Source organism: Petromyzon marinus, chromosome 26 (assembly GCF_048934315.1).
Source record: "Petromyzon marinus isolate PM22_M1 ecotype Great Lakes invasive population chromosome 26, UKy_Petmar_22M1.pri1.0, whole genome shotgun sequence".
NCBI classification, from domain to species: domain Eukaryota; kingdom Metazoa; phylum Chordata; class Hyperoartia; order Petromyzontiformes; family Petromyzontidae; genus Petromyzon; species Petromyzon marinus.
The window spans coordinates 2,419,708-2,446,387 of record NC_133692.1 but is presented as its reverse complement, the minus strand read 5'-3'; the positions used below and the strand labels follow the sequence as shown (position 1 = coordinate 2,446,387).

Below are 26,680 nucleotides of genomic sequence, written 5' to 3'. Positions count from 1 at the left end.
TCATTGCATCTGCAATCCTATTTGTGTTTCTGACCACGTATGCGTGTTGAACTTCTTTCGCACCGTACGTAGCCCACCGTGCTAATCGGAGGTACGGGGGAGGACAACAAACTAAACACAGAAAGCAGTTCTAAAGGAATTAGTTTTTTTTGTATCTAGATTGAAAAGTGCACAGCTCTAGTCGCTTCCTAATATCGGAAGGAAGAGCGTTCCAGACGGCCGCAGAAGCGCATCTGAAAGCGCCACACGATGGGGCGACCGTCTTTGTTTGATGGCCAGCCTCGTAACAGAGACATACACATATGTTCCCCGTACTGAATGCGGTATGAGCAGTCTCATGCTGTGAGAGGCAGCGAGACGTGTGTGCATGGATACAGTGCCTCCTGAGTGGCATCGAGATGGGAACACCGTTTTAAGAAGGGGGGAAAAAAAACCACACCTCTACATCGTAGGGAAATTACTGATAAAAATTTGTATGACGCTTCAAATGCCTCAGCAACTCAAAGCACCTCACATTTCTCTGCTGCAGTTTCGCCATGGGGCCCCCAGTGGCAGCAGGCCCTGTGCGGCACAAGGCAGAACCCTAGAGGGTCACAGGATTTCGTTGAGCAATTCCGAAAATAGTGCCTGAATGTCCTGTGACACCATTTCCAAGAGGAGGCCATTGTGCCTCTGATGTCGTGCCGCAAGTGATTTGTGCACTGCACTATCAAACCCCGGCCACCCGAGTTTGATTCCCAGCCACAGCTGATATCAGCAGTGAGTGATACATATTTTTTTCTTTCATCATTGCCAAGCACGGCTAAGATGAACGTCGAGTGATAACCGAACTGGTCTCGGTGTCCCGTTTCACCAAACCGCACTGACCTGCGTGGAAAAGTGTGTTCTTTAACCTCCATGAATAACACTGTGGGGAGCCCTCAAACAACACTGGCTTGACAGACACCTCCAAATTATTATTAAGATTTGAATGTCGACAGTTCCCCCCCTACCCTTAAGATTGAATTCATTTCAGTGGTTCTCTACCGACTTAACAATGCATCGTGCGTTACCAATGAATTAGCACAGCAAATTATTGACACAAACCCCAACGTGTGATTTCCAGCCGAGGAAATGCGCCGTACATTTTGACGAGGTTCGGGAAGGAACGTTTGTTCAAGTCATCTTGCAAATTCGCTTGCATGTGCTGTCCCTCTTCACCCCTTCCTCGTGACAGCGACACGTGTGACTTCGCTGGACTCCGTGAGTGACAGATGTCCCACGTGGCCCTCATTCAACATGTCAAGCTGTCATGCTCCATGTAAAGTCCTCTAATCGTGGAATGTTAAGTTTTAATGGCTGAAAGGAGATAAACAAAAATCTTGCAAGGTGTTAAAAGTAATCCACAATAATGTATGCACATTGGTATTATGTTTTTTTATTTACAGATACTGATTTTTTTAACAGATGCTTATTACAGATTCTGTTTTTAACTCTGTGCACGTCCTGTATACATCAAGCATGGTCTTCAAAATCTCACGTTCACATTTACGCTTTCCACTGGCTTGGATATGTTGAGAAACGCTGCACTCACAGACACTGTAACTCAATACTTAACTGTCAACATGTATTTTTATTCGGCTTCCCTTATTCATATGTGCACGATGAACAGCAAAAATTATACAGAGTGTTCTTCAATAGTTTCATTGTCATACAGCCCCATGCTGGCGACAAATACTTCACCCTGAATATAGTTCACGTTAAATCTGAAATCATAGCGACTACAAGGTCTCTCAGGGAGACTGTGACAGGTATGAGACAACACTGAATCGCACGCAATTAAGATTGTAAAAAAAAAACGCGATAACCCCTGCGATTCAAAACCTTTGCATTAACTGAACAATATCAGAGCACTCGTCCGAAGTCTATTTAAGCGAGAAAGCCACCTTAGAATGTAAACGCTGCCACCACGAAAACGTTGAGGACTTTATTTGCTTTGCACTCTGCGACATTGCCTGAGCCTCGAGCGCTGAGCCTGGCAGCAGCAGGTGCTAGTCACTTGCCTGTAATATATTGCGTAACAGATGATCAAATTACAGTTAAGAATGTCTTAAGCTTGTATACTGGCGGTTGCCGATGTAATTGCGGAGTCCTCTTAAATAAAATTAAGTAACGATATCGATACGTACTTTTCGCAGATTTTCTTCTTTCCACCTTTTCGGTTTTTTTAAAAAACAACTTTCATTAAAAAAAACGTTCCTTAAAAACGTGGCCAGGAATCGACACGCGCGCTATGCGTCGCCTCTTTTCGTGCGCGCACCACAGGCTACGAAATAAAGTTGTGAAAACACATCGGGGGGAAACAAAAGTTTACGAACGATTTCAGCCCGCCGAGACAAGGGAGCGTTGTCTCCTCCAAAGCCGCAGCAGCAAAGGCAGGAGCTGTAGGGGAGGAGGAGGAGGGGGGGGGGCAGCTTCTTTCTCATGACAGCCACGGAGTCGGGATGTCGCTGAATCAGAAAAGGGTCTATTTTTAAAAAAAGAAAAAGCTAAAGTGGATGCTAACGACCATTAAAGGCAACGGACCTTGCCACTTGTGGGCGTAACGGGTTGACAACGGGTGGCATCTATGTCAATCTCTCTCTCTCTCGTGCCCGCATGCAAATGAGGGCACGTGCGCGCGTGCTCGACGTTTGTGCTGTGTCTGGAGTAATGCACGACTATAAAATTGTTACCGCAGCGTCTCAGAGGGCACAGACCCTGGGGTGGCAGCGGGAGGTACGTGCTGTGGGTTGGCCCACCAGCGCCGTCTCTGTCTCTCTCTCTTTCTCCATGAACTTTTCGCAAGCAAATTGGTACATTTGCATAGCATCACACTTTGATGATAAAAAAACGATATTTCACGAAACGTATGTGGTAATTGCTATTTTTTTCCCTTTAAGGCTCAGCTGCTGCTTTTACCTTCAAGTTATACAAAGAGGTGAGTTTTCCTATATTTTGCGTTTTTGAGTATTTTACGTTTTCACGTGAATGCACATATTACATGTAACAAAGAGCTTAGCTTAACAACAAAAATAATATTTTATTCTACGGTTCGAACACAACTGGACTACACATTTGATTTAGCTGCTCTTATTGCATCACATTGTAAAAGAAAATATTAAAACGCAACAGCAGCAAAGTACTGCATAACCATCCCACGGGCAAATTCAGATATATAATAACTATTTATTTTTTTCTACCTACGTGACTTTACCGAAAGAACCAAAGAGTATGGATTCCTGCAGTCACGAAAACTTCAAATCAGGATCAAATTAAATAGTTGAAATATAATGATAACTACATTTATATAACGATTTTCATTAATGATCTCAAAGCGCTGTATAGGGCACAGCAGCAGACACTCAGCATAAAAATAATGTTATAAAACATTGTAATAATCATTTACTAAATGAACTAAACGTTTAATAAGCGGAAGCATATAAATAGGTTTTAATGGGCATAATACAAATGTCCACAGACTCAGAGAGATCCCTCATATCTCGTGAAATAAGAGCGTTCCATAGCCTAGGGGCTACACGGGAAAAGGCCCGGTCACCCATAGACCGAAACCCCGACCTAGGAATGCAGAGAAGATCTGCATCTTCAGATCTTCGGGACCTTGAGGGGAGATATGGGTGCAACATGTCAATGATGTAGGCTGGGGCAAGATGATTCACTGCTTTGTAAGTTAACAATAGGATTTTAAACTTATTATATGGGAAACTGAAAGCCAGTGCAGTGAGGCCAAAACGGGTGTAAAATGATGTGAAGGTGTTCCGGTTAACACCGTAGCAGCTGCATGCTGCAAATTGATGAGCACCTTAGCCACGCCAGGGAGGAGTAAGACATTTACAATATGTCTATGCGAGATGAGATGAAAGCATGAACTCGCTTTTCTGCATCTGAGGCAGAGAGAAGGGATCGGATACGGGAGAAATTCCGAAGATGGAAAATGTCTTCCGATGTATCGTTAAGTCACAAGTGTGGATCAGAGTGGGGTATGACCTTTTTCACCCAAGTTTTGACATCTCGCCATGGCTAAAAAAAATAGGGCAAGTGATACCTGAACTGATCCTTGGATATATTGCCTTAATTTTTAGAATTTTGTTCTAAATCATGAATGCTCAGCACAGAAACAATGCTCGACAGCACAAAGCAAGCAGCAGTCAATAGGACAAATGATGGTAGAGCAGAACAAAACTTGCTTCTTAAAATTGAGCAATGCTTTAGGATGTGTTGTTGTTGTTGTAAAGACACAATGGGAGGAAGTTTCAACTCCAAAGACAACAAGAAAGTGAACTGTTGTTTCATGCAATACACTATAAGCAGTTAGAACGAGAGGCTGCAGCTGTAATAGTGTTTGATACGACTATTCATTTTTCATGAAAATAATATTCATCATTCATAAGCTGGGAAACCAACTTGATTATTTTTCATGGGAACAAAAAACGACACGTGATTGCTACACAGAAAGGATTATCATTACGTTGTAGGTCGCTTTCAAATTTGAGACACTAAGTAAAACACTGACATGAACGTTGCCTACTCCAGACAAGTATGTTTTAGAGTCTCTAACATACTTGAAATGTATACAACTTGAGTTCATATTTACATATCTTTGCGTGCCGGAAGATTTAGAGCTCATAATCTCAACGCCAAACTCGCTCCAATTTGCATGAAGTCCCCGCTTCCAACTGCTGGTCTATTCAGCCATCAAAACATTAATTTTAATTTACGTTGTGCAATGTTTTAGGCCATTATCTAATGTACACTGTGGAAAAAATGCAACCAAAGAACGTAAACCTAAAAAACGTATTAAGTGCTAAACGAAGACCACATTACTGTTGGTTGGCTGTTACCTGTAACATCAGACAATTAGCAGCATTCATCAGAGCGAACTCGCTCTGCTGGTGAGCCTCATAAAGTTCAAACTGGGTCCAGAGATTGCCTGCTCCGTGCTGAAACAACATTGCTTCAGAAGGCTCCTAGGTCCATAGACTAAAACACTTTTCATTCTATTTCAATGCGGAGAGCCAATACTTATTGCATATTTATTAAACGACGATCATAACCCACTTTTTTTTCTTTTGATAAACGTCTAATGCACATTTTATTTTGAAGATCATGCACACACCAGATGAAGATTATATGTATATATATACCATTCCTGCATGTGTTGTCCTTAGCACGCCTAGAAACCAGGCAAGATGGGAGACCTGCACGAGTTCGGGAAGGCCGCTCCCTTCCTGCGCAAGTCCGAGAAGGAGCGTCTGGAGGCCCAGACTCGCCCCTTCGACATGAAGAAGGAGTGCTACGTGGACGACCCGAAGGTCGAGTTCGTGAAGGCCACCATCAAGAGCAGCGAGGGTGGCAAAGTCACCGTCGAAACTGAAAAAGGCCAGGTATGCATTACGAAATGTGTTCTAAAGTTTTCAATGACCATTATTTCGAGAATACGATTATATATACACACATTATTTTATTTTTTATGTTACAATGTATAAACAACGAAAATAACAAAAAACTACGACATTTCGATCGCAACACACGCGTTCCTGATGACGATTGCTTGTGTTGCGATCGAAACGTCGTAGTTTTTTTCTATGAACCTAACTACGTGGCTTTACCGAAAGACCCAAAGAATATGAATTCCTGCAGTCACGAAAGCTGTAAGTCAATGTATAAACAAATCAGTGTAACGATCGTCCTGGATTAATTCGGATAAATTACTTCAACAGTGTGAAGTAAAATGTGTCTGACATGAGTTATTCTCTTCCCCGCAGACTGTGACAGTCAAGGAGGACCAAGTCCACCAGATGAATCCTCCCAAGTTCGACAAAATTGAGGACATGGCCATGTTGACCTTCTTGAACGAACCGTCTGTGCTGTTTAACCTGAAGGAAAGATACGCAGCCTGGATGATTTACGTAAGGAACGGCACTCCGTGTTTCATGCACAGTATTGTGTTGCTGCTTGTAGTATGGGTTGCCCCCTGTCCTGATGTTCCTAGGATTGTCCTCTTTTTGACAGTAGCCATCCTGGGAAATTTGCGACTCTTTAAACATTGTCAGCCATCCTGAGAAATCTGTGAAATCTGCGAATCTTTAAATATCTAGTTCTCCCCTCCACTGCTCTTGTGAGATATTCTTCTTCTGCTTCTTCTCACGATATTTCTGGGGGTTGTGCTTTGTTGTAATTGCTTGGGATGATCCAGCTCTGGAGCAACGACGCCGTGTGGGTGAGCGCCGCGTAACGTTGAGATTCGTGCTGTTTTGCAGACCTACTCCGGCCTCTTCTGTGTCACCGTCAACCCATACAAATGGCTGCCGGTGTACGACCCAATAGTTGTGGCTGGATACAGAGGGAAGAAGCGTCAGGAGGCTCCTCCACACATCTTCTCCATCTCTGATAACGCTTATCAGTTCATGTTGAGCGGTAAGCACATCGTTACTGCACTGTTTTTTTTTCAATCACAAATTAAACATTGTTTTGGCCAGACTATAATAAACATGTGTTTTTTTAAATTGTTGAATCGTACTGCTTTTGTTCATTGCATCTTCTTGTATGTTCTCCCCGTGCAGACAGAGAGAACCAGTCAATCTTGATCACGTGAGTGTAACTCATTCTCCATCACACAGTGTGGCTTAATTTTTCAGTATACATGCTAACGATAAGCAGCGAACATGACAACCTATTGACAACTGGAATGTAATTACCCTAGGTAAAAAAAAATAATTGTGATCATTTGCTCATTTGAACAAAATCTTTTGGACTATTTTCAACATTTACACTTCTCCTACTGTGGATATTGTAATTTGTAAACTTTGCAATGTCACAAAAAAAAATCTGTTAATGTCGAGAAAACCCATCACAACAGAAGAATTTGTGCTGCCCTGAATTTTATTTTTTAACGGCACACAAATGTTTACTGCCCTATGCCCTCTGCCCTCTGCGAGGCTAGCAGCGGCAGATGGCAGCAGTGAACATTTATGCCTTTACAGGGCTCGCACTTATGAGCCCTAACACTGATGATGCCGGTCTATAGTTGTCTATTTTACTTCTCATTGCTGCCTGTCGATTGCAAATATTTTTTTTCGGTCATTTATTGAAAGTAGGCTTCGACAAAATGACCACAATGTAGTTATCAACCGGTGGCTTTGCACGTTGCGTGAGGGTTTGTTATACATGAAACGCACACTTTTCTTGCGTTAAATGCATTTTTTTTAAAATATCAGTTACTCATCGTACTGCGTCAAACGGTGAGCGGGCATGGTGCGACTGTGAAATGTACCAATTGTTGTTGTTGTTGTTTTATGCCACAGCGGAGAATCTGGTGCAGGGAAGACTGTCAACACGAAGAGAGTCATCCAGTACTTCGCAACAATTGCGGCCCTGGGAGACTCTGCCAAGAAGAAGCAGGAGGGTAAAATTAAGGTATTGTTGCTGCAAATAGACACGTGGGTGCACGCTGCGTCTACATCGGCATGGGTGTAAAGCTCAATCCCCGGTAGCTTCAGTGTCAGCGAGCAGCATGGTGATGTCAGTGCCTTCTTAATATGCAGAGTTGAACACTTCTGGTCTTATTGACTCAAGATTGTAGCTTGTATTAAAATGTAACTATAATCTTACGACCCTTCGGATACGGGAGTTGTGTCGCTACGAAGTGCCACTTACACTGGAGACCGATTGGGTGGCGGAGTGGCACCGTGTTAACCACTTGCCTCACGACAAGCGGGGACTGGGTTAATATCCTAACTCAAGGTGCCTTTCTGTGTGCCGTTGGTTTATTCTACCCCTCTTCTGCATGGGTTTCCTCTGCCTTCCTCGGGCTTTCTCCCATAGTTAAATGAAGAGCATGCAGTGGAGCTGGTATTGCCCTAACATTCCGATGCTCCATAATCGAGGGTTTTTTTTTTGGGGGGGGGGGGGGGTGGTTAGATCGCGTAAATATAAATGTGTTGGTAAACCCGCCACCACCCGACACAGCCAATTAGTAAGGTTTAGTGTCACGTAAAAAAAAAACATGCCAATTAGTTACTAGATCAGCATGAGAATAAACATCCCAATGCTGAAGGATTATCAACAATTTACTCAATTGGGATTACACAGAGCAATATCGTCCCCTAGTGGGGATACTTGGCAGGACCCTTCTAAAAACAAGGATCTTGAGACTCAGTGAGGCATTTCTGGGTAAACAAGCAGAGTAATAATAGTAAAACTTTTGCAATAAAAATCAGGTGATAACCGTGAGAAAAATATAAACGTAACTATAAATTGGCCTTAATGCATACATGCACAAAATGTAACTTTCAACGTGTGTTAAGAATATCACAACTATTGTGTAAGCGAGCACAGTACATTATATACTGTATTACACGCTATGCACTGCTGATATATACGTAGTGGGTGGGTTTGCAAACAAAAAAACCCAAGTGCTTGACAAGTGTGAGTCACAAAAGATTCATGTTGTGGTGCTGTGTTGCCTCTCTAACAGGGGACCCTTGAGGATCAAATCGTCGAGGCCAACCCTCTGATGGAAGCTTTTGGTAACGCCAAGACCGTGAGAAATGACAACTCGTCGCGTTTCGTGAGTGTTCTCTCTATTTCATTTTCTTATTATTCCTTGCTTCATATCTGTGTATCAACTGCAAGCGAATGGCGGTTCATCAGTGTCTCAGCCAATGTCGTAATAATCGTAAAAAAATGTGTCTTCCAACTCTCCAGGGAAAATTCATCCGAATTCACTTTGGTGCCACTGGCAAGCTTGCCTCTGCAGATATTGAAACTTGTGAGTATTGAACACCGTTTTGCAAATACCTTGCTATGTGTTGGCATGGTACGAAAAAATGAACACGTGCAATGGGTATATTTTTTGTTTCTGATATTTCACATTCTAATATTTTACAGATCTGCTGGAGAAATCCCGTGTCACCTTCCAGCTCCCAACAGAGAGAAACTACCACATCTTCTTCCAAATCCTGTCTCAGCAGAAGCCTGAGCTCCTGGGTATGTTTCCCGTGACACGTCCTTCTCCACAGTCATGTTCTCTGCATTGTCGAAATGACTTTCACCCAGTTAGGTCAGAATGTCACGTAGTGAAACAAAAGCAAACTGAATACACGTGTGCTGAATCTGAATTCACGTGTGCTGAATCGTTACGACTTACATGACCATGATCCCCAGAAACGTAGGGTTAGAACCTTGTTGAGAACAATGAAATAAACAATCCTCGTCCATTAATTTTAATTCTAGAACCAGCCTAAAGTGCAAGTGAATGCGTGTGTCAAATATTCCTGACAAATCCACGCTTCATGTCGTGTTTCAATGCCTTAGGCTGATGCCCGTGTCTGTTTCCATGGATGTGACTATGCGTGGACAGATATGCTGCTGGTCACCACCAACCCTTACGACTACCCATTCATCAGCCAGGGTGAAATTACTGTCACCTCAATCGACGACAAAGAAGAACTGATGGCAACGGATGTGAGCACTGCAGTGTACAGCTAAAACATTTATTATGATGACGTTGATTTGTGGAAAACTAATTATTACTGGCCATTTTGATAGCTATATGCTCAGTGCCTCTTGGAAGAGTATTAGTAAGTAATGAGAGCAACAGATAGTTAGTGTACCTCAATTGAAATGGACATAGCTGTAATATAATTCAGTATCTTACGCACAATGTCATGCACGCAATTAACATAAACAATTCGAATTTACACGAATATTATAACCCCCGGGGTCCTTTGGACTTGTAGGGATACACTGATGATGTGAACTTTCCCTATTTAAGACCAAAAACAGGGATGCTTCTTCACGAATCTGGTTACACTCACCAGCAAAAGTTCTCAGATTTAAAATGTTGTGGTTTGCTCTCCAACATACCGTTCTGTTGAAACCTTAGTATTTTTTTTTTATAATGAATAAAACAATGTTTTAAGTGATAGTTACAGATGTCATATTGGGTGATGGCTTATCATTCATTAGGGATCAGCTCCCACTAATTAAAAACATTATGGAAAATAACCTCAATTTCGAAAACACTTCTGTTAATTACGAATATTATGCATATTATAAGCAAGTAATTAATAACATAAATATGATAAACTACACAGAAACCCCCATGGGCTTGCATGCTCCAGCAATGTATATATATTCACCCACTGTCTGCCACGGGGTCATGCTGGTTAAAATGATTGGCACTCAGCAATTTGCAGTTACAACGCATGTGCAATGGTATTTTATTTTCAATTTCAGAACGCCATCGAAATCCTGGGCTTCACCAACGATGAGAAAATGAGCATCTACAAGCTGACCGGCTCCATCATGCACTACGGCAACATGAAGTTCAAGCAGAAACAGCGGGAGGAGCAGGCGGAGCCCGACGGCTCAGAGGGTACGAAACGCGGACCCATCAGGGCGTCAGCAATGACGCCCCACCAAATGTTTGATGGCAAATGTCAATCTCAATCTCCAAACGACACCTTTCCAGTTGTATATTATCGTGTTGAACTTAAGGTGCAACGAGTGTAGTTAAAATGCCCATCTCCTTTGCGTTCCTTAGCGTTTGTTCGTTTCTCAGTCCTCTTGTCCTGGTGAGGGTCGCGGCAGCAGCGTGTTGAGTAGTGGCGGTCCACACCTCGCTTTCTCTGGCGACAGACTCCAGCACTACTACACTACTAGACACTACACTATACTCTACACTATACACTACACTATACACTACTATACACTACACTATACACTATTATACACTACACTATACACTACTATACACTATACTATACACTACACTATACACTCCTATACACTACACTATACACTACACTATACACTACTATACACTACACACTATTATACACTATACTATACACTACACGATACACTACTATACTCTACACTATACACTACACTATACACTACTATACACTACACTATACACTACTATACACTACACTATACACTACTATACACTACACTATACACTACTACACTTAACACTACTAAACTATACACTACTATACACTACACTACTATACACTACACTACTATAAACTACAATACTATACACTACTATACACTATACTATACACTACACTACTATACACTACACTACTATAAACTACACTACTATACACTACTATACACTAGACTATACACTAATATACACTACACTATACACTACTATACACTTCACTATACACTACTATACACTACTACACGTAACACTACTAAACTATACACTACTATACACGACACTACTATACACTACACTACTATAAACTACACTACTATACACTATACACTACTATACACTACACTATACACTACTATACACAGACTTTAGCTCTCCTTGGGGAATTCCCAGGCCAGTAACACCAGTTTTAGAGTTTAATACTTACAGTATTTTTTGTTAGTCTGCCAGCGTATGTGTGAGTCGAAAAGACGTGCAGCAGTGAGCATGTTTTATTCGCGTCACTGCTGTCAGAAAGGTATCCACTAGAGAGAGAGGGAGCTCGAGAGAGGGTATTTGGCCTACTCTTCCACGCTGGCCAGACGTCATGGTATAGGTGGGGAAGCACCCACACTTTACCCCACCAGCAAGAACTCCAAGATCGACAAACTGGGTGGACAGAAGTTTTCATCAACTTTGCCTCTTTGTTTCAAATGCCATGCCGGAAGATCGAATCGGATTTAACAGTCCAGCTTGTGCTGACCGGTACATCATAATACAAGTATGCATCTGCATTCACAGATGCGGACAAGGCTTGCTTCTTGATGGGAATCAACTCTGCTGATCTGCTCAAAGCCCTCTGCTTGCCAAGGGTCAAAGTCGGAAATGAGTATGTCACCAAAGGCCAGACCGTTCCACAGGTACTTTGATTACATTTGTGGGGGGGGGTTCCCCCTTTTTAAAGTTGCATTAAAATGTGTTTCTCCCATTGTTCGTTACGTATCATCGTAAATCATATTCCACCATCTGACATATTCTAAATTAAACTTTCTTACAGGTGTACAACAACATCGGTGCTCTTGCAAAGGCTTGCTTTGAGAGGCTTTTCTTGTGGATGGTTATCCGCATTAACCAGTCACTGGACACTAAGCAAGCCAGACAGCACTTCATTGGTGTCTTGGACATTGCTGGGTTTGAAATTTTCGATGTAAGTGCTTTTTTTCTTCCTCTTTACAATAATTGTATCAAAACAAATCTTTACATGCAATAGAGGCCACGTGTGGATTGGTCTCTGAGCTGCGAACCATACCTCCTTTGAGAACCATGTCTCCTCTGTCCTCTCAACACAGTTCAACACCTTCGAGCAGCTGTGCATCAACTTCACCAACGAGAAGCTGCAGCAGTTCTTCAACCACCACATGTTCGTGCTGGAGCAAGAGGAGTACAAGAAGGAGGGCATCGACTGGGTCTTCATCGACTTCGGCATGGACCTGCAGGCTTGCATCGACCTCATCGAGAAGGTTCGGGTTGCACAATATTCAGATTCCGTAAAGCACAGCTTGGCACTTATAGTGACAGTTTACAAACAAGTACGGCAATAACAACATCTAAAAATGATACAATTGTTTCCTTCCCTTTTTTTTTACTCACAGCCTCTGGGCATCATGTCCATCCTCGAGGAGCAGTGCATGTTCCCCAAAGCCAACGATCAGACCTTCAAGGAGAAGCTGTACGACCAGCACCTCGGCAAGAACAAATTCTTCCAGAAGCCCAAGCCTTCTAAGGGGAAACACGAGGCTCACTTCTCCCTCGGCCACTACGCCGGCAACGTGGACTACAACATCTCTGGCTGGCTGGAGAAGAACAAGGATCCACTGAACGACTCTGTGGTCCAAGTCTACCAGAAGGCCAGCCTCAAAGTGCTCGGCGCTCTCTTCGCCACCTTTGCCGGTGCTGATGCAGGTGAGCGGTCAACGTGGGGACCATCTTTGTGTGTACGTCATGAAATCTACGCAGTTTGTTATTATCCGCAATGCTGCAGTGGGTGTTTTAGTTAACTCCGTTACCTCCACCCCCTTCACCCTAACCTTGTGTGTTTATATCACGCAAATAGATTCCGGTGGGAAGAAGGGCAAGAAGAAGGGTTCTTCTTTCCAGACCGTGTCTGCGCTGCACAGGGTGAGTCACGCGAAGGGTGACGAATTGGATTTTGGTTCATCGAAATGATTCACGCGTGCATCAAATACATTTTAAAGTATTTTTTTCTTCCAATTACTATTGTCGAGACAATGCGCAGGCCCGCTACACCACGTTGTGGCGCACGCATAGGCGAAACCGGGTGTGAAGAGCCAGGGGATAGAGACATTGGGAGCAGACCCACTGCCCCAATATCCAATGCATATTTTGAAGAGCGACTTTGCGACATTAACGTGTTTTTTGTTTTAAATTGTTTGGTTATAGGAGAATCTGAGCAAGCTGATGGCCAACCTGAAGACAACTCACCCCCACTTTGTGCGCTGCCTGATCCCCAATGAGACCAAGACCCCCGGTTTGTTTTTCAATGCTCACACTGACAATTCCTACACGCAGCAATGCTTAAAATGCATTTTTTATCGGTATAATATTTAAAAATAATGACATCGTCTGCTTTGTAAAAGATCGTCCCGTAGTGATTGCCGTTGCTGGCTGTATTTTCCAAAAATTATGTTATAACTGACAAAATATTTACGAAAGAAACACTTCGTCATTAAAGTTGTAAACAAATACATATTTTCCATTAAATTAGCGCTATGTAATAGTTGTCTAGAGTAATGGTTGGTGGTTATAGGGCATCGTACATTTAATAGTTGATTACATTTTTTATTTTTTAAGCTGCAATGATAATAAGACATTGCAGGCTCACATTGAGTGGAACGCAGTTAAACAACTTTAAAGACATCCTTATTAACACTTGAAGAACAGAAAAGTACAAAATAAATGACAAATTACAGTTATTGTACTAAGCTATGAGAAACCTACATCGCAGTAACCATCAGACCGTGGCATTTTATAAAGTATATAATGGAAATTGATATTAGGGCAAACCTACTTATGACTATTTCTCAAATAACTATGACCCAGGAAAAAAAAAACGACGTGAAGTTTTTTTTTCTCGCTCAGTGGCCATCATTGTTCACCGTGATTTGCCCAGGTACCATGGACAACAACCTCGTGATGCACCAGCTGCGTTGTAACGGCGTGCTGGAGGGCATCAGGATCTGCAGGAAGGGCTTCCCCAACAGGATCGTCTACGGTGACTTCAAGCAGCGGTGAGTGCAGATAGACGTGTGACGTCGTTGTAAACTCGATCGCCGTAGCCTTTGGCGATACGTAGGTCACAAGACGTAAAGGCCCCTCTAGATATTGTCACCGTTATTGTCACTGGCAAACTACGATGGAGCTAAAGCCACGGCATACCTGAAGGAGAGGCTGCAATTAAGGTGAAACTGATAGAAGTCCACTCATATTCTCTATTCTAAACGGTCGCTTTTGCATACGATCTTAGCTCCTGAATGCCCAGCAATCTGTTATTTATTTCTCTCTATATATACACACGCCTCTTTTACACAAGCCCCCCACCCTCCACAAAATTGTCCTAACAGCATCTGTCATGAGACGAATAATCCTTCAGAAATATTCAAAAGCCGTGTGTGTGTCTGAGAATGCACGTGTGGAAGGTTGTCCTCTTTGTCCTCTTACCAATCGTGGTTGCAATTTCACCTCTGCCATGACAATTATTACCTCGCAACAATCAAACCGATGTTTTTATTTTATTTTCAGAGTTAAAATTTCGTCAAATTAAGTTCACCACCAAATGTAAAATGCTAGATAGCATCTTGACCTACAGCTTTCGTGACTGCAGGAATTCATGCTCTTTGGGTCTTTCGGTAAAGTCACGTAGATTGAAAAATTATCATTTTTTTCATTATTTTTCTATCTCGGTGACTTTACCGAAATATGCAAAGAGTATGATAGATAGCAGTCGTTAATGACAGGCTGCATCTCACTACACTTGAGAACCCCGTAAATCATGGCTGACTCACTCGATTAGAATCTGTAAGTTGTTGCTCTGCATCTACATCAGCCATACGGATTAGAAGCCAGGAGCCGAGCGCTACAACTACAACCTCCGAAACACCCGGTCACCTCCAGCAGTCTGTCGTTAAAGTCTATGCCGTGCAAACCGCGAGCGTTAGCGTCACACGTGACCCCGCTTGCTCTCTCGTGCCTCGTAGGTACCGCGTGCTGAACCCCAATGCCATGCCCGAGGGGCAGTTCGTTGACAGCAAGAAGGCCTGCGAGAAACTCATGGCCTCCCTGGAGCTCGATGAATCGCAGTACAAGTTCGGACACACCAAGGTAAACGTCGTCGTAGTAGTTGTCATCGTTGGTCCCACGTGTAACCAGCGGTGACTGAAGGCTCCCAAAGATATTGCCACCCCACATTCTCTCACGACGCAAACCGTGCATCTGGCTTCTGGTCGTGAGCCGACCCAATGAATCCATCTCCGCGGCGTTGCGTGTTTTATCCTCTCGTTTGTATTGATCGTTGATCATCATCGTCACCATCATCCCGTCAGGTGCCCAAGCACACTTCCTGTTCTTAACGGTTATCGTGTACCAAACTTGATTAATGTAATTAAACTAATGGAAAAGCTATGAGACTGCAAGAAATACCAAAACTGAAGGGATATCACAAGTACCCTAGTCCTGTGATGTCACCTTCCCAGAAGATGTTTCGTACCGTGCAGTTGTTGCACACTGCCTGGACGTTGGGAATGAAACTTTTCCTGATACTCATAACAGGACACCCATGAGCATTCGAAAAGGACAATTGAGAAACCTCATTTGGCCTTCCGCTTCATTCTGTCTCCCAGGTGTTCTTCCGCGCCGGTCTCCTGGGTACCCTGGAGGAGATGAGGGACGACCGCCTGTCTCTCCTGCTCACGCGCACCCAGGCCCTCGCTCGTGGCTACCTGAGCCGCGTCGAGTTCAAGAAGATGCTGGAGAGACGGTAAATACACACACACGCACACGCATCTCTTTCGATATTTGCACACCGTATAGACGCAGCGTATAAACGAGTAATTTAGAGCTCCTTTTGTCAATCCACTGATCGATTAAAGATCTCCCACGCCGTGTAGGCCAGGAGGGACTGTTTGACCATACTTCGCCAACGCTGGCCAGTGCAGATGGAGAGGGGAGGGTGGCAGGACTGGTACAGACAGATACGACTCACCATTGGTGTTCGCTTGTGGCCAGGCATCGATCTCGGTTCTCTGAGTTCACAACGCAGTCTGCAAAGAAAGTGCACCGCTGCCTCCCGTACACGCTATGCTGAACATATGTAAATACTGTATGCTTCATTGTGTGCGTATATATTTTTACGATGTTTAGAATTTGTATACGGCGAACAATGATGATGCTTACAAATAGACTGTAGTCTCTAATGTCCACTGTAGACCTAAACAGTGCAGTTTGGGAGATTGGTAGTTCTTTGCAATAACCATTAGTTGGCTGCCGAAACGGAGTCATCAAACTCTGCGCAAACATGCGAAGCAGCAAAATTATCACCATATCGGCGATCTGGCTGCCCGTGTAAAAGTATACACATTGAATATTCAGTTTTCTATGCGTCTGGAAATTGGGAAAAGCTTTTGCTTCGTGAATAACGATACATTTCTTTTTTTCCCTTCAGCGAGTCTCTGATCGTTATCCAGTACAACATCAGAGCCTTCATGGGTGTGAAGAACTGGCCGTGGATGAACCTGTACTTCAAGATCAAGCCTCTGCTCAAGTCCGCCGAATCCGAGAAGGAAATGGCGAACATGAAGGAGGAGTTCATCAAGACCAAGGAGGCCCTTGAGAAGTCAGAGGCCCGGCGTAAGGAGCTGGAGGAGAAGATGATCTCCGTTGTGCAGGAGAAAAATGACCTGCTCATGCAAGTCCAGAGTGTAAGTCTGTTCGCTGAACCCACATACCACAAACCATATCGATAAAAAAAACAGATACATACTTAATTTTACCATTCATAAAAACCGCGTACTTACTTTGTTTTGTGCCTCTAAAAGGGGGAAGACTCCATAAACGACTCTGAAGAAAGATGTGACCAGCTGATCAAGGCCAAGATACAGCTGGAGAGCAAACTCAAAGAAATGCAGGAGCGCATTGAGGAGGAGGAAGAGATGAATTCGGAGCTGACGGCCAAGAAGAGGAAGCTTGAGGACGAGTGCTCCGAGCTCAAAAAGGACATCGATGACTTGGAGCTGACTCTGGCGAAGGTGGAAAAGGAGAAGCACGCGACTGAGAACAAGGTTTGTTCACCACGGTGCTGTACGACTCGCACCGTATTTAAATGTTGACAATAAGGAATTGCACCGCTAACATGCCCGTATCACATCTCACCTCAACCCACTGCAGTGTCCTGCTGGGGTCTAGCCGAGGGGACCCGCAGCGGGAGCTGTGCCCGTGCCGTACAAGATGAATGCAGCAATGCAAATGGGCATTAATCTGCCAGTAGGGAGATAATACGTCGATGTTTCCCCCCAATAAAATAATGTATGGGGACAATTGATGAAATTTGCACCATTAAGCTGGCAACACACGGCCGACTCTTTTTCTGGATAATCACTGGATCTTCAACATCCACCATGAAGTGGTGGAAGTCTACAGATATAAGAGCCACAGTCATCACCAGGGTGGCCCGTTGTGCCCAAACTAGGAACCTCTCTGAAATAAGCGATAAACGCGCGTCCGCTTAGCCACAATCACGTGTTCGGCGCTTCTTGCTTTATTAACTCAGCTTAATTTTTTTCTCCTTTCCAGGTGAAAAACCTGACCGAGGAGATGGCCGTGCTGGACGAGAACGTATCCAAGCTGACGAAGGAGAAGAAGGCCCTGCAGGAGGCTCACCAGCAGACGCTGGACGACCTCCAGGCGGAGGAGGACAAAGTCAACTCCCTCACCAAGGCCAAGGCTAAGCTTGAGCAGCAAGTGGACGATGTAAGTCATTTGGTGGAGAATGGAAGAGCTGCGGCGTGCATTAAAACTTGAACAATAATTGCAAGTGGCAGAAACCCGCTGCTCTCGTATCTGGAATTCCCTCCGACTTTCCCACCACTTCGGCCGATTCTCCCTTTTGTTCTCTTGCAGTCTTTAAAGTACTTTCTCTCGCCACGAAGTGCCTCCATTCACACCTTTACCATGCTGTCATTTCAAATCAGTCTTTTTCCTGTAGTATTCCACCTGTAGTATTACTTTCCCCCGAAAGAAAACATCCTTTAAACGATTTATAAATTAAATTTGTGGTCTTTTATACAGCACCTACATTTGGCCATTGAGTTTTTCAGTCAATGTATATTTTAACACGGATATGTTTTACTTCTTTAAATGCATCTTGCGAAATTGGTCGTGCGTGTGTCTCATCTTGGGTTGTTGTTGTTTTGTGTGCGTTTGACACTTTGCGCAGTTGGAAGGATCATTGGAGCAGGAGAAGAAAGTGCGCATGGACATTGAGAGGGCGAAGAGAAAGCTTGAGGGCGACTTTAAGATGGCCCAGGAGTCCATCATGGATTTGGAGAATGACAAGCAGCAGATTGACGAGAAAACAAAGAAGTATGTGCTCTGCAATTTCACGACGCAAATTTTATATCGCATCAGAGCAAGCCGTCGCGCAACACGTGTTTGTATTTGTGTGCAGGTAACACATTTTTTTTGCGCGTTCATTTTTCAGGAAGGACTTTGAAATTAGCCAGCTGAACAGCAAGATTGAGGATGAGCTTGCCCTATCCGCTCAACTGCAGAAGAAAATCAAGGAACTCCAGGTGAAGTTCGCTAATGTCCACACGCCGCACGTAAAAAAAAAAGCTCTCTGAACTTTAAAATGAATTCACGAGACCAAAAAAGATTCCTGACACAAAAGCTTTGCGTTTTGATGCCAACCGCAGGCGCGCATCGAGGAGCTGGAGGAGGAGATCGAGGCCGAGCGTGCCGCTCGCGCCAAGGTGGAGAAGCAGAGGTCCGACCTCTCTCGGGAGCTCGAAGAGATCAGCGAGAGGCTGGAGGAGGCCGGCGGAGCCACCTCGGCTCAGATCGAGATGAACAAGAAGAGGGAGGCCGAGTTCCAGAAGCTCAGGAGGGACCTGGAGGAGGCCACCCTGCAGCACGAAGCCACGGCCGCCGCCTTGAGGAAGAAGCAGGCCGACTCCGTGGCCGAGCTCGGGGAGCAGATTGACAACCTGCAGCGGGTGAAGCAGAAGCTGGAGAAGGAGAAGAGCGAGTTCAAGATGGAAGTCGACGACCTCAGCAGCAACATGGAGCAGATCACAAAGTCCAAGGTACTTAAAATCACTTTGGACATGATTGGGCAAGCAATTTAATTAAACCAGTTTACCTCATCAATTGTTGAAAACGCTGACCTCATAGATTGTTTTCAAATGATAGACAAATATGCACCGAACATATGATCACAACCCACTTCTGAAGAGACACCAACTCGCTCACTGACACACTTTAGTTCTCCTTAGCTACCGCACGCACAGAAGAATACAGACCCTGTAAACTTCGTTGCAAGCTCAACTCTGCTTGCTGCCTTAACCTTTGCACACTTCTAAAATGAGCTACGTTATTTCTTAAAAAATAATTTTCCTTTAGTTTTAAACACGTGTGTACACCGTACACTGAAAAGCGACGCTCTGGGGGGTTTTTTGTTGTTGTTGTTGTTGCGTGCAGGTGAATCTTGAGAAACTGTCCCGGTCACTGGAGGATCAGCTCTCCGAACTCAAAACCAAGGACGAAGAAAACATCCGCACCATCAATGACATCACAGCCCAACGCGCAAGGCTCCAGGCTGAATCTGGCAAGTGCTCTGCAGCAGCGGTTGTTCACGGGTGCTCAGTGAAAGCAGCCTTAACGTTGTGTTGTCATTGGGGACTGCGGTTGAACTGCCACGTCAAATGATCACGTCCGTGCGTGTGTCGCTCCCTTCGGTAATGCAACAGGTGAGTTGACGAGGAAGCTCGAGGAGAAGGAGGTTCTGGTCGTTCAGCTCTCCAGAGGGAAGCAGTCCTACACCCAGCAAGTCGAGGACTTGAAGAGGCAGCTTGAAGAAGAAGTCAAGGTATTTTTACCGGCGTATCTCCTCAAAGGGACCTCCTCATTCGTATATTTTACAATACGGTATATTTCAATGCAGTGCGTATTTGCCCGGTGATACGGACACTGCTAAATATCTCAAAATGACGCCGTAGCTTACTCCGATATGATCGACGCGGTAAGAGGCGAGCACTGGCGTTGACCCGGACAACGCTGCAGTCGCGTTGCCATTGCTGCCCTACGGAGCGAGCTCACGAGCGGCGTCTCTGTGACCGTGCAGGCCAAGAACGCCCTGGCCCACGCCGTGCAGTCGGCGAGGCACGACTGCGACCTCCTCCGCGAGCAGTTCGACGAGGAGCAGGAGGCCAAGGGCGAGTTGCAGAGGGCCATGTCCAAGGCCAACGCCGAGGTGGCCCAGTGGAGGACCAAGTACGAGACCGACGCCATCCAGAGGACCGAGGAGCTGGAGGATGCCAAGTGAGACCTGCGATGAGTTCTTACGTTAAGAGGGTGATGCAGTTCTTCACGAACTGTTGGTGTTGTTTTTCTCTCCATATTGCACAAGGCCAAGTGTTTTATGTACACATGTCTGCGTGTTGCATGAAACTATTATCTTCACTAAACGCTTCCTGTAGCCCTTGCACAATGAGCATTTAAATGAGAGGCGATTTCGATCGGAGGTCTAGGCACTAAACGTGTCTCTGCCTTTCAACGCCTTGCAGGAAGAAGCTGGCCGCCCGTCTCCAGGAGGCGGAGGAGCAGGTCGAGGCGGCAAACTCCAAGTGCGCCTCCCTCGAGAAGACCAAGCAGCGTCTGCAGGGTGAGGTGGAGGACCTCATGATCGACGTGGAGAGGGCCCACTCAGCTGCCGCTGCTCTTGACAAGAAGCAGAAGGCCTTCGACAAGGTACTTTGAATGCACCGCAGCTCAACGTCATTGCACACCTTTGTTGCGAACATTTATTGCGACGCATTGTGTGTATCGTAAAAAACAATAACAACAACAACTTTTGTAACCTCTTGACCAGGTTCTGTCAGAATGGAAGCAGAAGTTTGAAGAAAGCCAGGCTGAGCTGGAAGCTGCACAGAAGGAGTCCAGATCCCTGGGCACAGAGCTGTTCAAGCTCAAGAATGCTTACGAAGAGACACTGGATCATCTGGAAACGTTCAAGAGAGAGAACAAGAACCTCCAGGGTACGTTTAATATATTTACTCAAACGTTACTTGTACGTTAATTATCATTTAACCTTGCCTATTTAACTTTCCATCCGTGCAAAATAGCATTTTCGAATAATCTATTGTGAAACAGGCAGACAGTTTTAAGAAAGTTTTGGTTAAATGCAATTGAATGTCTTCAATTCAAGGGACATTGCATAACCTTAATAAAGCAGGCCTATTTCAATGTGAATTGTAATAATATTCGAGCTGTGTTTAACGCAATGGTCCCATGCTATGTTTATTTCAACAGAGGAAATTTCAGACCTCACCGAACAACTTGGTGAGAGTAGCAAGAGCCTGCACGAGCTTGAGAAGAACAGGAAGGCCATTGAACAGGAAAAGAGCGATATCCAGGCTGCCCTCGAAGAGGCTGAGGTAAAGCAATGCAGCCATGGAAACAAAATGGATCAAGCATTAAACTAAAATGTCTACAAATTATTTCCCAGTTTGTAAAATGCACACTTTTTTTTGCAAACCTCACATGTTTCACGTTTGCAAAGCGAACTAATTTTTCAATGGAACTCCATTGCGGATGTACAGGCTTCTCTGGAGCACGAGGAAGGCAAGATTCTCCGGGTGCAGCTCGAGTTGAACCAGGTGAAGGCAGAGGTCGACCGCAAGATCGCCGAGAAGGACGAGGAAATCGACCAGATCAAGAGGGGCTTCCAGAGAACCGTGGAGTCCATGCAGGCGACGTTGGACTCCGAGACCAAGAGCAGGAACGAGGCGCTCAGGCTGAAGAAGAAGATGGAGGGAGACCTCAACGAGATGGAAATCCAGCTCAACCACGCCAATAGGCAGGCGGCCGAGTCTCAGAAGCACCTGCGCAACGTGCAGGGACAGATCAAGGTAAATATGAGTCACACATCTTCACAACCGATCATCCTAAATGTGAAATGTAGTATTTCATTTCTTTCATACATCACTGGTAAACTATTAACTTCCAATAGTGAGCGCGTTATAAAATGCCGTTCGTTATTATTCGTCTTCACCGGAACGTAATTGCCGCCGCTTTGAATTTTCAGGACCTCCAAGTTCATTTGGACGATGCCCTCCGCGCAAACGAAGACTACAAGGAACAGGCTGCCATGCTTGAACGCCGCAACAACCTCCTGGTGGCCGAAGTCGATGAGATGCGATCGGCTCTGGAGCAGACAGAGAAGGCCCGCAAGTTGGCCGAGCAGGAATTGCTGGGAGCCACCGAGAGAGTGCAGCTTCTGCATTCTCAGGTGACAGAGACAACAAAAACGGAAGCAAAAAAAGCCCACCTAAAAAAATGTCAATAATAATTCTGAAATTGCACTGCAATGTAAACACGATGAAAACTGTTTCTGATGAAAATGTATTCAACTTTCTTTTAAAGAACACGAGCCTGATCAACACCAAGAGGAAGTTGGAAGGTGATCTTTCTCAACTCCAGTCAGAAGTGGAAGAAAGTATTCAGGAATCGAGGAATGCTGATGAGAAGGCCAAGAAGGCCATTACCGATGTGAGCACATATACAATGTTACATCCTTCGCGCGATAATTCCCATTGTGCGTTTACGTTTGACGCGGTCGTAATTTTACGAGCTGAGCCGTAATTGTCGTCCATTTGGCCAGGCCGCAATGATGGCAGAGGAGCTGAAGAAGGAGCAGGACACGAGCGCCCATCTCGAGAGGATGAAGAAGAACATGGAGCAGACGGTGAAGGATCTGCAGCACAGGCTGGACGAGGCCGAGCAGATCGCGATGAAGGGCGGCAAGAAGCAGCTGCAGAAGCTCGAGACCAGGGTAAGAGCACGGATTGAACGTGACATTTGGAAACTAGGAGTGTTAGTTAAATTAAGGGGTGCCGTAGTGGCGATATGTTAAATTCCTCACCCGTGTATGCAGGAGGTTGTAGGTTCAATCCCAACCCTGGCACCTGTATATTTGGAGTTTGCGTTTCTCTCTCCCCGTGGTCGTGTGGATTTTTCTCCGGGTCCTCCGGTTTTTCCATCCACAGAGTATTTGACTGCTGGAAATTCCACACGATGAGCCACTTCATTGGGCTATCATTTCTGGCCAGGTCACGTCTGAAGAGCTATATAGCTCAGTGAGCCTTACCTGCTAAAATAAAACTAGTTTCGTTTCGTTTACGTATTATTTTTTCTCTACTTAAATTTTACTCATAGGTTAGTGTACAAATATTACATATTTCAAACGTTGTCACTGTTGGGTTTTTCCCTCGTTTTGTCTATTACAGCGGTGTTTAGCGTGCACACCTTTGGCTAAACGTTTTTTTGTGTGTGTGTGTTTTTTTTAAAAGGTGCGCGAGTTGGAATCGGAGCTGGATGCTGAACAGAGGCGCACAGCTGAGACCATCAAGGGATCTCGCAAATACGAGCGCAGGATCAAGGAGCTGTCTTACCAGGCAAAAACTTGCACCTCTTTATCTTCACTCTTTATCTGTACTGCAAAAACAACGTGTTCATTGCCGTGAAGTATTGCATTCTATGAGATACTTTGTACATATTAAAATTAGATTATTTTTTTATTTTCATATGTACACACGTCAATAGGAGTATGCTACCGATTTACACATTTTAAAACATTGACTTCATTGGTGCATTTAATTGTGGTGAGATGAGTGTGTCACCTGCACTGAAGGCAATGCAGATTTCTGACCTGTGACACTTCATCTCACAGACCGAGGAAGACAGGAAGAACAACCTGCGACTCCAGGATCTGGTCGACAAGCTGCAGCTCAAAGTGAAGGCTTACAAGAGGCAGTCGGAGGAAGCGGTAAGATCTTATCTGCATCTTTTCCATATAAGATGGTAACTAATTAATCTATCGATTTACCATCGTTCTCCCTTGTTTGCGCATCCCATTGTAATGCAGAGAAACATCACGAATCAAAGTCTGTTATCGTATCCAAGACCAATGGGAAAACCCATTATTTAGTTTAGTTTTACTTTCGTTTATATGCACGATGCACTAAGTTATACTTATATATAATGTATATGAAAATTGGTTTTAAAAGTACTGTGTTTGAAAGTCAATAAGAATCCAGATGAACTTAAAAAATAATGCATAGGCCAAAGCAAAACATCCAGTACTATGTACAACAAAAATTAAGCAACAGTGGTTTTCGTCCGTATTCGGAAACCTTAGCTATAAAAGCAAGTATAATACTGTAATGGAAAATTCATATTTGGGTCACATTTGTAAAAGAAAATTCATCCATATTCACCGCAGCGCAGGTATTCGCAGTTGTTTTGTACAGCTCTCCGACGTGTCCGATGTTTTTCTCCCCGTGCCTCGGAGGAAGAACGTCGGACATCATCCCCGAACAACGTGCAGCACCACCTGAAAATGCACGCGTTAATGCTGCGCACCTTAACCAATGCAAACCTTCACACTTTTATTTGCCGCTTGAACAATCCCACAGGAGGAGCAGGCCAACACAAACCTCTCCAAGTACCGCAAGCTGCAGCACGAGCTGGAGGAGGCCGACGAGCGTGCGGACATCGCCGAGTCTCAGGTCAACAAGCTGCGCGCTCGCTCCCGGGATAGCGGTGTTGCCAAGGTACGCTTGCCATTCCACAATTCCAGTGAGGAACTCCGGTGAACACGAGCGGCTGCTTGGACGTTGTGACTCAATGCTTGTCAGGTCGCTTAGCTCAGCACTACGTGCTGCCTGGGTTTTAATGTAGGCATCCACAAGCTATTAAATCACATTCTCAGGTCTAAAGGTAGTTTCACATAAAAACCCATCACTCTGGACAGTACGGTATTGTACCGAACACATGTCTAAGTCTACTTCGATTTGTGTGTTCAAGCACAACTTTGTGTCTGCCGTTCACGATTGATGGGATAGGCACATGATCTATGAGAGTTACTCATGAACTGCAATGGTATTTGTTAAGCATTGCTCTTTCTAAATATCAATAACAGCACTTAACTTTGAAAGTCACGTTAAAAGCTGCTGATACTGCACCGTTTAGACATTTTTGCAATGTGCTAATGAGCTTTTTTTGTTTTTGTTACAGGCTGGAGAATCAGAATAATTCTGAAACCCTTTGCACACAAGCAATGCAACTCAAGTACAGCACAGTAATTAAGTTACTGCAAATGACTTGATGTAGGAACTATCAATAAAATGGTTTCAAAGTCAACCTTTCTCTGGAGTTTTATTTTCAACGTATACACAACTCACGTGTGTAATCACCATAAGCAGTCGTGTGTCATGCTCATAACCAGGCAGTGCCGGATTATCCTCGTCGCAAAAGTAGCTACACATGTAGCAGCTACGGGCTACGCACGTTCAAGGGTCCGGCACTAAATCCTTTCAAGTTATCAATTCCGGTTCAGTGATTCTGCACTTGCTCTATCACTATAGTACTATACTGCCTTCAACTTTTATGAACGACTGGATGTTTAAGGTTAGCGATTTGTGGTATTATCTCGCTTATAGCAAATATGAAAAAATACAATTACTTTACTATGCAAGTAAAACAAATTGTGTTTGAACATTTTACGTTTTATATTTTTAAATCTAGAGCCCCTTTATAACATATGCTACAGGCCCCACACCAACTTAATCCGGCGCGGTAACAAGGGGGTCGGAAGTGTGTCTGTCAAGAAACTGTCGACCGCTCACTGTGTTCTGCGTCTACTTAAGCCCACGGGCGATTACAGGTGAATTTCTCACCGGTGACAGCTTGTCAGAAAACAGACCTCTTCCATACACGAAATGTTTTAGTCACGGGCCTCTCTCGGCTTTCCCACCACCAATATCCAACAGCATTGTTAAGTAAGCAAGCTGTGGACTGGCCTCGACTTTCTGGGTCTCATCAGCAGTTGTGATGACACACGCCTTGCTGCAGTCAATGAAAGGCGACTGATGGTTTCCAACTTTGTAATGCATGCCATGTTAGCAGCAGCATGCAATCAATCTCAATATTACAACAACAAAACACACACTTTGTTGAAGGTCATATTGTAACATTTATTTCCCTGCGAAAACATAGACTATATCAGGGCAAATCGTAAGATTCTGAGTGGACAAACTCAAAAGTCATGTAATAGGCATTGTGGCCAGTAGATGGCAGTGCAATAAAGTCCATACTACAGGGTGGACCAGATGGCTTGTGACCCACATTTAATTAAAAAAAAACTTGATATATTCATATTCTTGGTTCTTTCGGTAAAGTCACGAAGAAGAGAAACAATAAAAAATATATAAAACTTGATATACATTTTGAAAAGTAGGGTTTATTTAAAACAGAAACGAACATGCAAAGTTGGGGAAAAAAATGTCAGGGGTCAATCATTTTGGTGGTCACAAGACATCTGGACCACCCTTTACATCTCTCCTCCCCACACATACA

At 44.3% G+C, this 26,680-nt stretch overlaps 1 protein-coding gene across 1 annotated transcript; it reads left to right on the top strand.

The window, feature by feature from the left end:
- The first annotated feature begins 2,618 nt into the window (after positions 1-2,618).
- LOC116946143 (myosin heavy chain, skeletal muscle, adult-like) lies at positions 2,619-25,465 on the top strand. The gene is made up of 41 exons (XM_032961036.2): positions 2,619-2,757; positions 2,922-2,959; positions 5,208-5,423; positions 5,805-5,948; positions 6,300-6,456; positions 6,603-6,630; positions 7,344-7,455; positions 8,516-8,608; positions 8,746-8,809; positions 8,929-9,027; positions 9,401-9,504; positions 10,279-10,417; positions 11,777-11,895; positions 12,033-12,182; positions 12,325-12,495; positions 12,628-12,937; positions 13,089-13,153; positions 13,436-13,523; positions 14,166-14,283; positions 15,250-15,373; positions 15,892-16,028; positions 16,713-16,968; positions 17,086-17,328; positions 17,840-18,016; positions 18,483-18,628; positions 18,747-18,837; positions 18,961-19,350; positions 19,745-19,871; positions 20,014-20,132; positions 20,388-20,584; positions 20,830-21,013; positions 21,135-21,300; positions 21,575-21,699; positions 21,865-22,173; positions 22,350-22,553; positions 22,688-22,813; positions 22,926-23,096; positions 23,614-23,718; positions 23,994-24,089; positions 24,739-24,876; positions 25,340-25,465. Exons 3-41 carry the CDS (start codon positions 5,229-5,231, stop codon positions 25,355-25,357), a joined length of 5,805 nt encoding a protein of 1,934 aa, XP_032816927.1. The 5' UTR covers positions 2,619-2,757; positions 2,922-2,959; positions 5,208-5,228; the 3' UTR covers positions 25,358-25,465.
- Positions 25,466-26,680: the final 1,215 nt, after the last annotated feature.

Excerpts from the sequence above, each read along its gene's own strand:
- LOC116946143 (XM_032961036.2), top strand. The coding sequence starts at position 5,229 with ATGGGAGACCTGCACGAGTTCGGGAAGGCCGCTCCCTTCCTGCGCAAG. Across the intron at positions 9,505-10,278 it reads AAGAACTGATGGCAACGGAT|AACGCCATCGAAATCCTGGG; the intron begins GTGAGCACTGCA and ends TTTCAATTTCAG. Across the intron at positions 18,629-18,746 it reads ATTGACGAGAAAACAAAGAA|GAAGGACTTTGAAATTAGCC; the intron begins GTATGTGCTCTG and ends TTCATTTTTCAG.